At 46.4% G+C, this 16191-nt stretch overlaps 1 protein-coding gene across 5 annotated transcripts in view; it reads left to right on the top strand.

Moving 5' to 3' along the window:
• SCAI (suppressor of cancer cell invasion) overlaps nucleotides 1-16191 on the top strand; it is a 561593-nt gene that overhangs the window by 437084 nt on the left and 108318 nt on the right. For all 5 annotated transcript variants that reach the window (XM_085613779.1, XM_085613781.1, XM_085613780.1 and 2 more), the window contains 2 exons: nucleotides 2903-3055; nucleotides 7667-7768. In XM_085613779.1, coding sequence (XP_085469905.1) covers nucleotides 2903-3055; nucleotides 7667-7768 — 255 coding nt within the window. The remainder of the gene's footprint in view (nucleotides 1-2902; nucleotides 3056-7666; nucleotides 7769-16191) is intronic.

Raw genomic sequence — 16191 nt, 5'->3', positions numbered from 1 at the left:
CCTTTCTATTTGCAATAAGTGTATGTTCAATTTCCTGAATATTCCCATTTTGGATCTATTGGGGGCAGGTATGTAGAAGAGCATTACAGGAATACTACATTAAAACTCCAAAATACCTTTGTGAATACACCCCACTGTGTGCAATATCACGAATATTACTACACCGCCCATGAGCTCATTGCCATCGTTCTCGACCCCGGCTCCCGGCTAAGCATCACTTTGACTTCCTGGCGCTGGATTGGACGCTCACAGCTTCCCATGTCTGGGCTCCCTTCGACTCCAGCAGAGCACCCCCTTCCTGACATCCGCCTCACATGTAGAGTCAACCTTCTAGTACCTGCTGGCCACGTGCCACAAATATAACTGCCTTTGGTGGGTGTAGAGGGTTGGGGCCTCACAATCAAGGTACCTCCCTTTAGAACTTTCAACGCCTGCGACTCGGCCCTAACCCCACAGTGATGAGTGCTGAAGACCCACCACAACTTCATCTTCTTTTCATCACAGCCGCCGCCTCACTGTTTCTCTGTGACCCAGACCGTGCAGTGGCTGTGCAGATGCTAAATAAAGTAAGCAAATAAATCGAGGTCATCCCTACTATTAGTGCTCTTCATAAAACCAATAATATGGCACCGCTGTTTCACGCAGGGTTCAAGCGTTGCAGTATGTTTGTCAGTTCAGTCTGCTTTTCATGGACTCGTTCACCCAAGAATAAGCAGCGACTACTTACGACCAGAGCCTGTGTTTAGTCGTCCCATCTTCCAAATGCAGACATTGCAAAGTCTCTGATAGGCCACTTCACTGGGGACAACAATCAACATAAAAGACAGACTTTAATTGGCTACTAAGCTGTTCTCGATGGTGTTCCACACACCAATATTGGCAGGGTTATCTGGAGGTTTACTTGAAACTTCCTTGATATTTAGATGTTACCTCTTTAAAGACAACCCTCACAGATCAATGTCCCATCAAAGCTGTGGTTTGCTTCGGCCAGAGCTTTTGAGCCAAGGTTGAGCTGCAGCCGCAGCCAGACTTGAAGGACGTCCGCTGCACTGTGCATTGGTAAATATGCCACACACAACCGGGTGTACAGGCACACGTTTTTACCCTGTAGAGGTTTTAGGTTCATGATCCCACTGTACACGTCATCAATTTTCTTATGATGATGAATACAGAATAAGAATATTTTTAAATGTGTAAGTATTTTGAAAAAGTTTTTATTAATTATCTTTTTTCTTTTTATAAATTAGGCTTCAAGTTTCCAATTTCTGCTGAAAAATACAGACAGAAAACAATGTGTTTTGTTATAATATTACTTTTTGAAAGCAGAAAAATACAGAAAATTGGGCTTTCATTTGAGTGGCTCTGCATGCTGATATGTATGTATTCCCGGCCAGTAGCTGTGCAGATTGACAGCATGGGGAGTTAAAAATAAATTTAAATTTCCTTAAATAAGCACATATCTCAACATATGTTTGTGCTGTAATGCTACAATTTTTATGTGGATTCATTGTTTTATTATATTTGCCTGCTAAAAGTGCTAAAACCCAACAGGCAAAAAAAAAAATGAGTGCGCGATTAACAGTTAAGTAAATGTGTAAGTAAATACGAGCTACAAATTAATTTATTACATAATAAATATAGCCCAAAATAAGTATGCATGAATACAGACAGACGTATCCAAGAAATATCATAAAACGGGGAGCCCTATTTATAAACTAAATATAGGTTTTCATATATTGATATGTACAGGTGGGCTGGGCCATTGGGATAAAGGCCGCTTTGAGCTTTGGCTTTGGCAACTGTTTCTCTCTCCAGAAAGAAAAAAAACATTGTTATACATTGCAGAGATGTGCTTATCGTACCAGTCCACAAATCTGCGCAGTGTCAGCGATCCAAGTTTGTAAGATGAGCCTGCTTTTCTATTTATTTACTTTTCTAGCATTCACAGCACCGCGCGCTTTAGCTTTAAACATATGAAGTTAAAGCGCGGCGTGCCGCAGACGCTACTAAAGCCAAGAAGAAAATGTTTCTCTTGTTTCTGCTCCCCTGAATTCTATTCACTTTCAATATGGCGGCTGCCCATCTTTCTTTTCTATTTATTTACTTTGATAGCATTCTGTCACAGCACACTTTAGCTTTACACATATGAAGTTAAAGTGTGGCCTGCTGCAAATGTTATAAAAGCCAAAAAAATATGCCAGTGCTTGTTCCTGTTCCCGTAATTCTATTCGCCTAATAGGTCTTGAGGAAAGGGTACAGTACCACAGGCTCAAACTAGGTGCCCTTGTGAAGTAATGGGACCTCTATTAGCCATATAAGGTACTGCACCCTTAATGCAATTATAAAGAGATAAATTACAGCTGAGCATACCTTTCCATTTGTTTTTAATGGAAGTGAAATTTTTGTGAGTTTGCATTTTAAAAATGCACCATTGTTCTTTATTTAGGTTTATTTCACAAACAAAATGGTGCATTTTTAAAACACACGCAAATAAAAATCTCACTTCCAATAAAAACAAATGAAAACGTGTGCTCAGCTGCAATCTTTATCTTTATAATTGCTTTAGAGGTGCAGTACCTTATGTGGCTAATAAAGGTCTCTTTACAACACCACAGGACACCTAGCAACAGTCCGTGGTACTGCACCCTTTCCTTGATTCGTAGAATTTCTTTCATTATTACTTCTGCTACTGCTAGAATATATTTTGACAAAAATTAAAAACAATTAACATTTGCAACACCAATAGCTCAAAGTTTCACTAATGCAAGACCTATTGCATTGCAGATGCTTGTTTTTTCATGCTGTGTCAAAGAAGGCTGATTCAAATGTGCAATATTTGTTGGAACACTCAGTACTGATGGTTTTGCGTAACATAAAGGTCATTGTGACTTTCTGCTTTCAGGCTGACCCAGTCATGGTTTTGAATGATGACAACACCATCGTTATCATTGCAAATCGGCTGATAGAAGGCGGCAGCCCGATGCTGGAGCAGGGCATGATAGTTGGCCAGCTGACCCTCGCCGACGCGCTGATCATTGGGAACTGCAACAATCAGGTGAGGTTGCGTCACAAAGCAGATGAAAGGATTGGCTGGTTTATGTTTGGAAGAGCCAGAGAGGAACAATTTTAAAATAACCTCTTTTAGCAGCATATCTCTTAGCGTGCATGTTTTACTTTGAATTTACCTTACTTCCCAGTTTTTTACTTTTCCACTTCGCTTTTCTCTTTTCTTTTCTCTTTACTTGGACTTTTTTCTCTTGTAACAAAGAGAAAAACATCAAAGTAAAGAGATAAAAAATATATACAGTAACATGTGTATATTTTTACTTTTAATGTTGTGTTTTTCTTTAGTTTTTTCTTGGTTCCCTCAGTCTTTATCCTTTTTTCTTTTCTTCTTTTTTTTTCTTTGGAGCAATCCTCGTGCCTCTCTTTTTCCTTATCCCTCCCATTTTTTTGAGAAGCCTTGTTCAGTGAAAATTAAGAATACCTTTTATTTTTATTTTTTACAACCATCCCTATTGAAGATCTGAAATTAGGAATTTCAAAGTCTTGAGGTAATGTTGTGTTAATCATGGTTTTTGGAAGTTGATTAGATTAGGAGTGTAAGGTAAGAGCAGTGCCTAATTTCAGCAGGTGGGGCCCTCCAGCACTCAATTTTGGGCACCGGCAGTCATTTTTCCTAAACAAATTTTGATTCACAGATAAAGAGAGAAAAACCACAAAAGGAAAAACGAGAAAGATGGAAAAAAACTGCAACAGGGAGAAACCAGGGAAAAAGAACTTGCAAGAGTGAAATAAAAATGCAGGGAAGGTGTTGGAGGAAAGAGGCATGAGGTGGAATCAAGACTACACGGCCTTTGTATCCGGCACCAGACCTTTGCTAGGGCTAGCTGCAAGCTCTTCTTCTTTTACAAACTAAGCCCTGGGTTTGAGATATCTGAATACAGCCTTTGGTTTAGAAATTGATGTTGTTCTTAGCATAGAATATCAAGCAAAATTATATGTTTTGTCTGTCTTTATTGTTTTTCGGTAGCATGAGTGTTGCCCTAATAATGCCACTTCACTTTGCAGTGAAAGAAAGAGTCTCAAGATGAGATGAGGCCATCAACCAGAACAGTGATAAGATAATCCGGTGGCCGCTCACTATAACCAGCAAAGCTTGTCTACTGGAATTCAAAAGCCAGAGGGAGCTGAGGCCTTTTCTGCAACTTCTGGATTCTGAGAAACTTGCCTATAGCGCGCACGCTTCTAGGGGAGAGAACTTTGGTTCATGCAGTGTTCTGCCCCCAAATTGTTTGTATTTCGGCGGGCGTGCAGCAAATTTGTTTTAGTGGGGCGCCCTTTGATGTCTGGTCGGCAGGTATAGCAACATCAGTTTAGAGAGGTCGGAAGGAGCGCATCATGGATCCAACTTTTAGTTTGGTGAGACAATCAGTGAACCGACACCTCTGCAGGTGAGATTCGATCATTTTGCTACAGACCTAGGATGAGGTGGGTTGCACAGGATTTTTACAGTGTGAAACCCCTCTAACGTCTGTGCTGATAAGCACATGTAGATACCGTCACAGAAATCAGTCCTGACAATTGCAACTGCTGGCACAAGGCGGATCCTTTGAGACTGAAGTCGAAAGGACAGGATTCCTCGCAGCATAGAAGTTAGCATCCATATTTACTGAGGTTATTCTTCTGTAGTCATTGATATTTATTAGTTAAAAGTGACCTTCAATTCACAGACTTTTTGACAAGGAGACAGCAGCAGCCATTGGATGAATGCCGGTGAAATAGGAGCATGGCGGATTATGTCGGCCCAATGGCAGGATCTTGGTTTTCGATGCACTGTGACCGACCATTTCTTGTGTCTCTGGTTTGGGTGCTTACTTTGCACTCCTTGACTTACCTCTAGTCATCTTGTTTCTTTGGAAACTTTGATGTTAGTGTCTTATGTAAATGATAATATACAGCGCATATGTATCCCTAAATATAATACTCTATCTTTAAGCTGTTAAAAATACAGGAGATACCTTGTAGATATCGAATAGGTCTTGGACAAAGCTGACGCTTGTGGAGCCCGCGGGTGATGTTAGAGAAGTGCATGTAGTTCACAAGCGTTACTAGGTGAGATCTGTTAAATGAGAAGGAATTGAACCATATATTCCGACGCTACAGTTAGTTGCCAATAGATCCAGGAATATTGAAAAGTGTTGAACGCAGCTGGGGATTTGGGAAGCATTAATGTACATCTATCAGGACCTGGCTCAGATGTATGATAAACGACGCGTGGTGGTGGAAGCCACACTGGAAGCCACAGAGAAGACTACACTGCTTTCAGAGAAGCGGAGAGTTTGCTGTTTGCCTGGTGGACCTTGGCCATACGGGAAGAGCTTGCTATTAGTGTTCATTTGTCTGAGGACTTTTTAAGGACCTTCCGAGTAGGAGGGCGTTATTGAACAATTTTTGTGATGATGGTTATGTTGGCTGGGTAATGCGGATGCATGACCTTGGGATTACATGCTTCATTAGTTGAGGATTTAGCACACTGATAAACCTCATATATTAGAAATTCCGCTAAGGTGGTGAATTCATAGACATTGGCGATGCTTAGAGACAGTTCTGTGGTAGGTGTTTACCTCGTGAGATGCCAAAGCAGCAATGTTAGCCGAGAGGTAGTGTATTTTGTCCTGGACATGCACCGTACAGTTGTATAGTTGCTTTGACAGAACCAGTGTTCGAGGTGTTACTGAGAGGAACGCCGGTACTAGAATGCTGTGAAGTGTTCTTTGGTGTCGCCTCCAGTTTGGAAGTAAGCTTTCTTAGCTCAGGCGTTTCAACTTTCCGTAATGTATAAGGCAGACTGACAAAAAGAGGGGAGATTGATTTTCTCCCCTCATTACCAGGGCTCCACCTTATTGTGTCCATGAAGATTTGCTGTCTGCAGGGTGAGGGATCTGGGTTGATTTAGGGAACAAGAGAGGAAAAGGAGCTTGTAGTGTGATAATTGTCTTGGATCGAGATGCTGATCGGGATGCTGTTGTGTTCAGGCCAGGCACAGAAGATTCGGGATTTAGGTGAAAGACTAAGGCTATGACTGGCTGAGTTTGTGGAACATCTCTCGCTCAGAGGTATGGTTATGTCAACGTTATTTCAAAGAAATCTCTGACTCCTATTTTGGTTGAATCTGTAAAGTGTTTATTGCAACAATGAATAGCTTGTGATTCATAGACGTTACCAACAAGCTCCATACGCCAGTAGTGTAGCCAAGGTCCCAAAGGCATGACCCAAATTTATACACTACAACATATACGGTTTCTAGTTGGATAATGTGACTACATTCTCTCCAAGTGTATGGGCCGATGCCTAGCCAGATTCATGGGACATAGCAGATAGTCTTCACGAATAACAAAAATGTAAATCATTTCGGCTGGGCAAACTAGTTTGCAAATTCGGCAACTCTGTTGGCTAGATGCAACGCGTCTAGTCTTGGAGACGGACACATCCTTTAGGCAACGTAAACAGTAGCAAGAAAACATGGCTACAGCAGGTTACAGTAACATTGCTGCAGTCCGCATGGAATGTGAACTGAAAGCATATTAGAAGTCATGAAACGCGGCCGGTGGCCCTGCACTGTAAATTATAACTGACAGCTAATTACTATGATAATTTGTGAACCTATCGCTCACACCTCCTAATCTATCATAATGCTGGGCACCGCGCCAGGCAACAAGACAAGAGCACCTCTCTGGTCACTCATGCATGACATCAAAACTCCTCCCACTTAGGATCACAACCAATGCAATACTCTGCAAACCACACCATTCTCTGCAGTGAAGTGTGCTAGCCTTTTGTTAATGCGCTTCGGCGCCCCACAGTGGGTATGAAGCACTATGTCTATATTACAATAGAAATAGGACTTGAGCAAGCCCACTGGGCATGATCTAAGTGATGGCTGCTCTGCAAAGAGACTAGTCTTGGACAGCCTGTTAAGCAGATCTCCATCTGTTCACTGGGCAGCAGCCATCTGAGTTAGAAAGGTCTTCTTTAAGGCTAGTGTGGCAAACAAAATACATTGTCAGCCTAACAGCCCGTCGTCTAGGTGTACTTGATAGCATGAACCCATCTTGTTTTAAGCGAAGAATGCGTTCCATCTCTTGGATGAAGAAGTCCATTATCTTAAAGCCGATTTTTGAGTAAATTTTTCTTTAAGCCGAATGGTCATTTTTATGGGGTACAGACCCCATTTGCGAAGGTGAACAATGTTTCCTTGCGCCAATATGTGAGACAGAAAACCAAGTCTTTCAATATTATTGTTTTTTATGTCACTAGCTTTGTAGCTGTTTCTGGTTAGCAAATACGTGTCGCTGCTGTGTTTTCTAACTCACAAGACTGCTGTTTTCTTAATTTATTGTTAACTGTGCTTGTTGGTTTGAACATTACTTATTACCTTCTTCTCACATGCATTTCCTCGCCATGCCTTACACAATAAATTGTGCATCTAAGTTACCTTGCTGTCTTGTTTGGTTTTCATCCCTTTTACTTATTGGAGCCCCAGAGATTTTATATGTTGTATTACTCCACGTTTGGTTGTCTGATTCCTGTTCTTCGTAATTATTTCCTTCATTTGCAGACCACTGTTTTTTTTGTCTAACTACTGAAGTTTCTTGTGTTCTAGGTCAAGTTCAGTGAGTTGACGGTCGACATGTTCCGAATGCTGCAAGCTCTGGAGCGAGAACCCATGAATTTGTCAACACAAATGAACAAGCCAGGGCTTCAGGTGAGTAACATTTGAGTACTAAGCTGTGCAGAACTGTAAACTTTGTTCTAATATCTTTTTTATCATTGTGAACAGATATATGACAAATCAACAACATGAGTTTACCCATAAATGTTCCATCACTGCAAGTAGTGAGAAAGGAATATGGAGTATACTAGTAACTAATTCTTGATTTCAAACAGACCCTTTGAAAGGAGGACAGTGCCTCACACTTCTAAAGACTTTCACATTATGTACTAGAATTGCATATGATTTGGCAAGATTTCCAGTGCATAGCAAAGATTTATTTTCAAGGAGATGGTTTCCTCCTGGCACCGCCCTGGTAGGCTTAGAAAAGGACATGTGATGGCTATTTGTTATTTATCTATTTGTGTGATCGTTTTCTCTAGCAGGGACAAGACCCAAAGGGTTTCCAAGGACGTAACATAAAAAGAAGATAGAAATAAGTCAGCTCATGTTTAAGAATAGTGGTTACACTTATACATTTTGACTCAGGGTTGAAAGCAATCGATAGAGCAGGTAGCTGTCTTTCAATCACTTTAGTAGAGCCATTGAAGGGACCGCACAGTTAGAAGTTTAGTCCTTTTCTGGTCTTCCTCAGATCCAGGAATGTTCTGAAGTGGGTGCCTGGAGGTGCCACATTTATGCCTGGCACGAGCCAGTGGTTGTGACTGACTCCCGGGCATGTTCTAACCGATGAGGTCAAAATTCCCGGGGCTAACCATACCCACTTTGTGCATTTTCAAGATGGTCAAAGTCTTCGGCCACGCAAATTATGGTAATCCTAGCGTCGTCCCACATCTAACACTAAAATCCAGTGTGAGGCAGTCACTGCACCCTCAATACAGGGTCACTGTTATTATGCAATTCTGGGGCTGCATTGTTTTCTGCAAAGCTATGCATTTGCCACATAACCCATCTTTTGCTGCATAATCTACAGATGTTAACTAAAAATGTTGTTTCTAGCTCAAACAAATTAAAAGATTTTTAAAAATCAGGGTGCTCCATGCTGATGTTCAGTGAAAGCCCTATGCAAAGGTTGACATGTCATATTTCAGTTGCTTATAACTATATTTAGATGTTAAACACATACTAATGAGGTGAAACCATTGTCCAGACAGTGTAAACATGTGAAAAAAATGACAAAATTCTGAAGTACTATTATCAGAAAATGTGCTGCATTAGACCACATAATTTGCCATTTCTTGGTACATAATTTAGTCAACACTGTTGAATAGTTTGGGCCTCCCTTGCCGCATAATCTCAGTGGCCCTTCCCCTGTGAACCCAAAGGCAGAAGTCTGGCAGACCAAAGAATAGCTTTCCAAACAACCAGTCAGTATTATTGTTTTGGTATCCTGTCCTCGCCGCTTGAAATGCGCCCCAAGTATTATGTAAAACCCGAGCTGACCTGTCAAGCTGAATTTGACATTCAAGCAGAATTTGTCAGTATAATGTCAAAAGGGATTCTCACAGTATCACCCTGAATATTCTGTCCGGTCGGCCTGTTGTTTGCTCACGAGTGGTATTTCACGCCTATTCCAATGCTAGTTATGGGCTGGAAGAAGTGGGAGAAAAAATGCAAAAGGGCCTTCAGAGGTTTTAAGCAGGGAAAAGGTAACTCCCTAAAAGTACCTTTTCCTTAATATTTATCAGAAACCCAGAATCAGCATTGAATTGGATTTTTTTTTTTTTTTTTTTTTTAAAACCTTTATTTCTTCAAGAATCTGGACACAGCTATTCAGCCGACAACCCGGAGGTTCGGCAGCTTCGTTAGGAGAGTACAGAGAATCGTCCACAGTACATTGAAGGAGCAGTGAGAAGGTTCCATTTTAAATAATTACAAACACACAACAAACCCCAGCAAGGCAACAACACTGAATGCCCACGGTGGTAGCCCCTCAGGGGGAGCCGGACCCCAATCGTCTAACGGTCACAGTACTATGATAAGAGGAAAAAGGGGGAAAAGCAGAGGCCCAAGAAGTCAATTAACCATCACATCTACATACTGAGCTGGAAAGAAGGTCAAGAAGAAAGCTGTTCCTCGGGGGGATCCAGATCAGGGGCAAGACATATTCCCCCCCTGTATTGATTCCACCGCCCCCAGATGGCATGCCACCTCCGAGGGCGGCCTCTGGCGCAATATACTGTCTTCTCCCTGAGCATACTCCAGTCCATATTTTCTTTCCACGCAGTTAACGTGGGGGGCCCCCCGGAACCCCACAAGCGCGCGATGTCCCTATTAGCAACCATGTTACCCAGGGTCACCCACTGGGTCTGTGCCTCATCATGGTCAGTGAGCCCCCAGACATTCAGGAGACAACACCGCGCTTCCGGCTGCATAGCAATGCCCGTCACCTCCCCCATCACCGCATGAACTCGCCTCCAAAATTCCGTGATGACACCACATTCCCAGATGATATGTAGGAAAGTACCCACCATACCGCATCCCCTCCTACATAGGCCTTCCTCAGAGAATCCCATATGAACCAGTCGCGGCCCCGTCACATACACTCGATGCAGGATCTTAAGCTGCACCAGCCTCAGACGCGACGGGATCGCAACCTCCTTAGGAGAGGAAACAGCAGACTGCCAGTCCTCATCATCCAACTCGAGTCCGTCCCTAGTCCACTGGTCCCGCAGCCCCAGTAGCACATCAGCCCGAACATTTATCAGTTTCTTGTAGATGAGCGAGATCGTGCTCTCCGGCATATGGCCATCAAGGATCCGGTCCTCCAAAGGAGAGGACTCAGGCACCTTCTCACCCTCCACAAGGACTGACCGCAGGGCATGACGCACCTGAACATATCGGAAAAACTCAGACGCCCCCAACTCATACTCCTTCTGCAACTCTTCAAAGGACTTCACCCTACCCTTAATCAGCATATCTCCAACCCTGGAAATGCCGATCAAATCCCATTTATCAAACCCTTTCGTATGCCAAAGCCTACCCAACCTTTCAGATTCAAACAACGGGGCAGCTAAGGTGAGCCTATCCTTCCAGCCCAGAGAGTCAGTCGCCATCTTCCATACACGCACCGCCACCCCAGTGGGCCCCGTGAGGGATGAGTCGAGGGACCGCGAGTACAACGCCCTAAGATAGTTCCCACCGCGCAACAACCATCTGTCCATGGCATAACCAGGGCTGAGGGCCGGGCCATAGAAACCGTGGTTAATCGCGGACAACTGGGAGGCCCAGTAATAGCGTCGGATGTCTGGAAGCGCGATACCCCCGTCATACCATGGAAGCGTCAATTTAGCAATCGCTATCCGCGGCCTCCCATCCCACAACAGCGTCCGTTGGAGGCTTTCGACCTCCCGAAAGTACTTGGCCGGCACCCAATCTAGAGTGTTTTGCAATGCGTAGAGGAACCGAGGAAGGGACATCATTTTGAACAAGGCAGCGCGCCCGACGAGGGAGAGCGGCAGCCTCCGCCAGCCCTCAACATCCCGCCGCAGGCGCGCCAGGGGGGGGAGCAGGTTTCTCTCATACCGCAAAGCGGGGTCCATGGAGATAAAGATCCCCAGATACACGAAGCCCTGCTGAGCAATCTGGATCGAGCAAGTTCGCGGGACCGGCGGAACCTCACCACTCAGGACGTATAAATACGATTTACTCCAGTTGATGACGAGACCCGAATTCCTACCGAAGGATGTAAGAACGTCACAGACCACTATGAGTGAGTTCTTGGGCGAGGCAAGATACAACAAGATGTCATCAGCGTATAGCGAAATGCGGTCCTCGTGTTCGGGCGACCACCGAAGGCCACGTATATCCGGGTGCCAGCGTATCCACGCCGCCAGAGGTTCAAGAGCAAGGGCGAACAACAGAGGCGACAGGGGGCAGCCCTGCCGAGTCCCCCTCCCAAGCCGGAACGGAGTCGATGGCCGGCCATTTACCACCACGCTCGCAAGGGGTCCCTCATACAGCAACCTCACCCAGCTCACAAAACCAGGGCCAAAGCCGAACTTGGCTAGCACAGCCCACAAATACTCCCATTCCACCGTATCGAAGGCCATCGTGGCATCAAGAGACGCCACAATAGCCGGTTCTCGCAGCGTGCCAGCCCTGGCGATCACCCCATGGAGGCGCCGAAGGTTCAACGCGGTGTTGCGATGCGGAATAAAACCGGATTGATCAGGGTGAATCAAGTCTCCAAGTACCCTGACCAATCTGCCCGCCAGGATTTTAGCCAGGATCTTCGGCTCGGCGTTGATGAGTGATATGGGCCTATATGAGGCACACTTATCTCGGGGTTTACCATCTTTATGTATCACAACAATTGTCGCCAGCCTCTGGTCCAACGGGAGGGTCCCACTCCCCCGCGCCTCCACAAACATGGCGCGCAGGTGAGGGGCTACCCTATCCGGGAACAGTTTATACAGGTCAATCGGCAAGCCATTCGGGCCCGAGGCCTTGCCCGAGCTCAGCGCGCAAATAGCTCCCGCCACCTCATCGACCGTTAAGTCTCCATCAAGATCATCTCTATCTACATCAGAGAGACAGGGCAGAGCGATATCCCGCAAGAGGTCACGCGAGTCCCCGGGCGGCCTATCCGACACTGAGGCATAAACCTTACGGAAATAGTCCGAGAAACACTGGACAATCCCCTCAGGTTCCACAATCACCTCTCCCCCCTCTCCCGTCAGCTCCGGCACTACTCTATTAACCCGTTCTTTTTTATCCAGCCAAGCTAGGAGCTTCCCGGCCTTGTCACCAACATCATACAGGCGGCCCTGCTGCTCCCTACTGAGGGTCTTAGCGGCATTTGTCACAAGGTCCTTATACTCGGCTTGCTTCAAGCTCAGCTCATGCAGTGAGGCCGCTGTTACCTCCTCCTCTAGCGCTCCCTCCAAAGCCACGATCTCCTCCTCCACCTGCATAACCTCGCCATCTCTCCGCCGCTTGGCCGCCACTACAAGTGAGAGGGCCTCCCCTCGCAGCACGGTCTTAAATGCTTCCCAGAGCGACACTGCCGATTCCACGGACCCCTGATTATCCTTGAATTTTTTTTTAACTGTCTTCACCGCTGCGCATCTTGGAATCTCGAAAGTACCAGGGGTTAATAGGAGCCACCCTTCCCCCTCCCTCTCGGCCGACATCCAGCCTGACCCACACTGGCGAATGGTCCGATATGCCACGCGCCATGTGCCTGGCCTCAGAAACCAAAGGGGCGTGCACAGCCAAAGTGAGCAGATAGTCAATCCTAGAAAGGCTACCATGCGCCCCGGAGTGGAAGGTGTATTGACGCTGTGTGGGGTGTCGGAGCCTCCAGCAGTCTATCAGGCCGAGTGTGTCTAGGAAGTCTGGAAGCCACTTCTGAGCCCCCCCTGTGTCTCTGGGCGGGTACCTATCCAGCAGCCCAGAGCCGACAGCATTGAAGTCCCCCCCTACCACTAACATACCCCCCGGGAGATCCAGCAAGGCCCTACCCAGATCCACAAACGTGGAGGCCTGCAGGGCTGGAGGGACATAAACCGAAACTAAAACCAAAGTTCTACCTTCCCACCTCCCCGCCACCGCCACAAACCTCCCCCTATCGTCAACAACGGTGGAGTCCACCTCAAATGGTAGCGAGGCCCTGACAAGGATGCCCACACCCCTAGACCCGGAGGAGAATCCCGAATGAGCTATGAATTTATAACCCTTCCTATTAAGAGCATAGCACGTGTTACCTATAAGGTGTGTCTCCTGCAGTAGGGCAACATCTGGCATTGACCGTTTCAAGTGTTGCAAAACTATCCCGCGCTTAATGCGATCCCCCAAACCATTAACATTCCAGCTAATAACACTTAAACCTCTACCCCCCATCCCCAAACACAAAGAGGCCCACCCCCCCCCCCGAAGAGCCACCATGGGACAATACCGAAGATGATCACTACGCCTTGCAGAAACAGACCCCCCAACAACAACCCCAAAATCCCAACCATCCCCCCCACCCTGCACCCCTGCTGCAGCTTACAAAGCCCCCCCAACTTGCAGTGTGCCTGTCGCCCTACAAAACCCAAAATCTACAAAAAGAACCCTAAGGGAGGAAAGAGCTCCCCTCGTCCTCCCGCAACCCTCCGCATTTACTGCACTCTAATCAAGTCATCAAATAAAGTCAGACCGGCTCCGAAAAATCAGCCTTGCCCATCCCGGCCACTGTCCCCATCCGCGGCAGTATCCTCTCCCGTCCGCCGCCGGGGCAAAGCGTCCAGCCATTCATCGGCCATGACAGGAGACTCAAAGAAGAATGTCCGATCTTCGTACACCACACGTAGTCTGGCAGGGAAGAGCATGGCATACTTCAGATCCCTCTCCCGAAGTCGCCTCTTCACCCCCAGAAATCCCTGTCTCTGCCTCTGCACCTGCTGGGTGAAGTCCGGATAGAAATTCACTGACGCGTTCTGGAAGGGGACCGGGCCCGTCACCCTCGATGCTTGCAGGATAGCGTCCCGATCTCGAAAATGAAAGAGCCGGGCGACAATCGGCCTCGGTGGGGCTCCCACCTTGGGCCTCCCACCCGGCACTCTATGGGCCCTTTCAACCGCAAAGAACTTCCCAAGACCCTTAGGCTGCAGATGGTTAAGCACCAAGTCCTCGACGAGCAGGTCAACCGAAGCCTCATCCGAGGACTCCGGGACCCCGATAACGCGCACGTTGTTGCGCCTGGCCCGGCTCTCAAAGTCCTCCAGCCGGCGGGCGGCGAGATCACTCTCGGTCCTCAGCTTACGAACCTCGGTCTGCAGTTCCGCGACATCATCGGCGAGGCCCGTGGTCTTGAGGTCCAGGGTTTTAACCCGTTCATTCGTTTTGCCCAAGTCCGCACGGATCAGGTTGACATCCACCAAGATGGCATCCACCTTATGCGCCAGGGCATCAAACTGTCTCCCAATCGAAGTCTGCATCCCTTCAAGCGCGCCCATGACATCCTGCAGCGAGAGCTCCGGGGCCAAGGGCGAGGCCTCCTTCTGGGTATCCGGCGACTGGCTCGACCCACACGGTGATCCCTTCTGCAGAGCATAGCGGTCAATATTATTGACCTGAGTATAGGCACCCCGCCTGGTAGATTTAGGCTTCAGCCGATCCACCTCTGCTTTGCCCGACATGGTTGGTACCAAGCAGGTCGGTTCAGATAAGACGGCCCTCTCTCAACGAGGGGAATCAGGAGTAATTAGTTCTGCAATGGGCCGCCAGAGTAGCATGTAAAGCGTCCAAAGGATAATAAAGCCACCAAGAGCTCTCCAGGGGCAGGGCAGACAAAGGGAGAGAAAGCGAAAGTGAAAGGACGGGGACCTCCATCCGACAGTTCACACCTCGCCTGGCCGTTGTTGTTCAACTAGAAGTCGGGCGTCCTGCCAACTCTAGCCCCTGGCATCCCTCGGAGATAGGCCGCAATCTTCCGCCATGCGTAACTCCGGTTCCCGGTGGGCGATCCGACCGCGGGTAGCATCAATCGCCTCCCTGACAGGTCATCTACACGATGCCATGCATACAGACAGGATTAGAGACAGGATAGTCGACGGAGGGCGCGAGGGTCTCGGGAGCTCAGAGCTCACGCGGCCATCTTGGTCAAGCGCTAGGCTCCTCTTGAATTGGATTTTTGTATTACAATTAACAATAGTTGTTTAATTATTGTTCAAGCTTTTTCCTAACCAAAATTAGCATTATTAAATGTGTAATGTAACTCATTATTTTCCTACGGAACAGCCAGCCTTGCTACAGTGAGAATCATTTTTGAGGTTTTTTCATTGTAAGGGAATGCTTAACATTAAATTCCTACATGTCCTACTTTTAAGTATGATGCTCACTGCCTTGTGGGCAATAAGGCCTAGGTACGAGTGGCTTATATATATACTTAAAAGGAAGGTTTTGACTTGGCAAAAGAGGTAATTTTGACCAGTCAAATTTGCAGACTAAAACTGCAACTGCCATGTTATAAATGGTAGGCCTGCAGTCGCGTTTGCACTGTCCCTGTATAGTGAACAATGTATGCTGCAGTCTGCTAATGATATGTAACTTACAGGCCCTGAGTACACTTTGTACCATATACTAGGAGCTTTTAGTTTAGTTAGGTATATAATTTAAATTGTATGCCAAAATGTCATCATGTTGAACGAGGGAGCACAGACACTAGTTAGCGGGGGCAATATGCACAGAGCTCTACAGCTAGCAGAAGTTTAGGGTCCTGCAAAAGGCAAAAAATCTGTGGTGAGCCTGCAGGAAGGGCAAATTTTCAACACAATCTCAATTGTATTTTCATTTTTTACATTTTGAAACCACTGAGTGATATTAATGTAAAGCAGTTGCCACCAATATTTTGTGTTACTATTTTTCAGAGGCAAAAGGACATACAATGCCTCGCGCAAACCATGGGAAGTGCTTCACGCCTCTCAATATGTATATATTTTGTATTAAAATGTTATATGTTATGCTGATTG

Source organism: Triturus cristatus, chromosome 1_2 (genome assembly GCF_964204655.1).
Source record: "Triturus cristatus chromosome 1_2, aTriCri1.1, whole genome shotgun sequence".
NCBI lineage: Eukaryota > Metazoa > Chordata > Amphibia > Caudata > Salamandridae > Triturus > Triturus cristatus.
The sequence above is the reverse complement of the archived record's forward strand: the minus strand, read 5'-3'. Positions and strand labels throughout refer to the sequence as shown.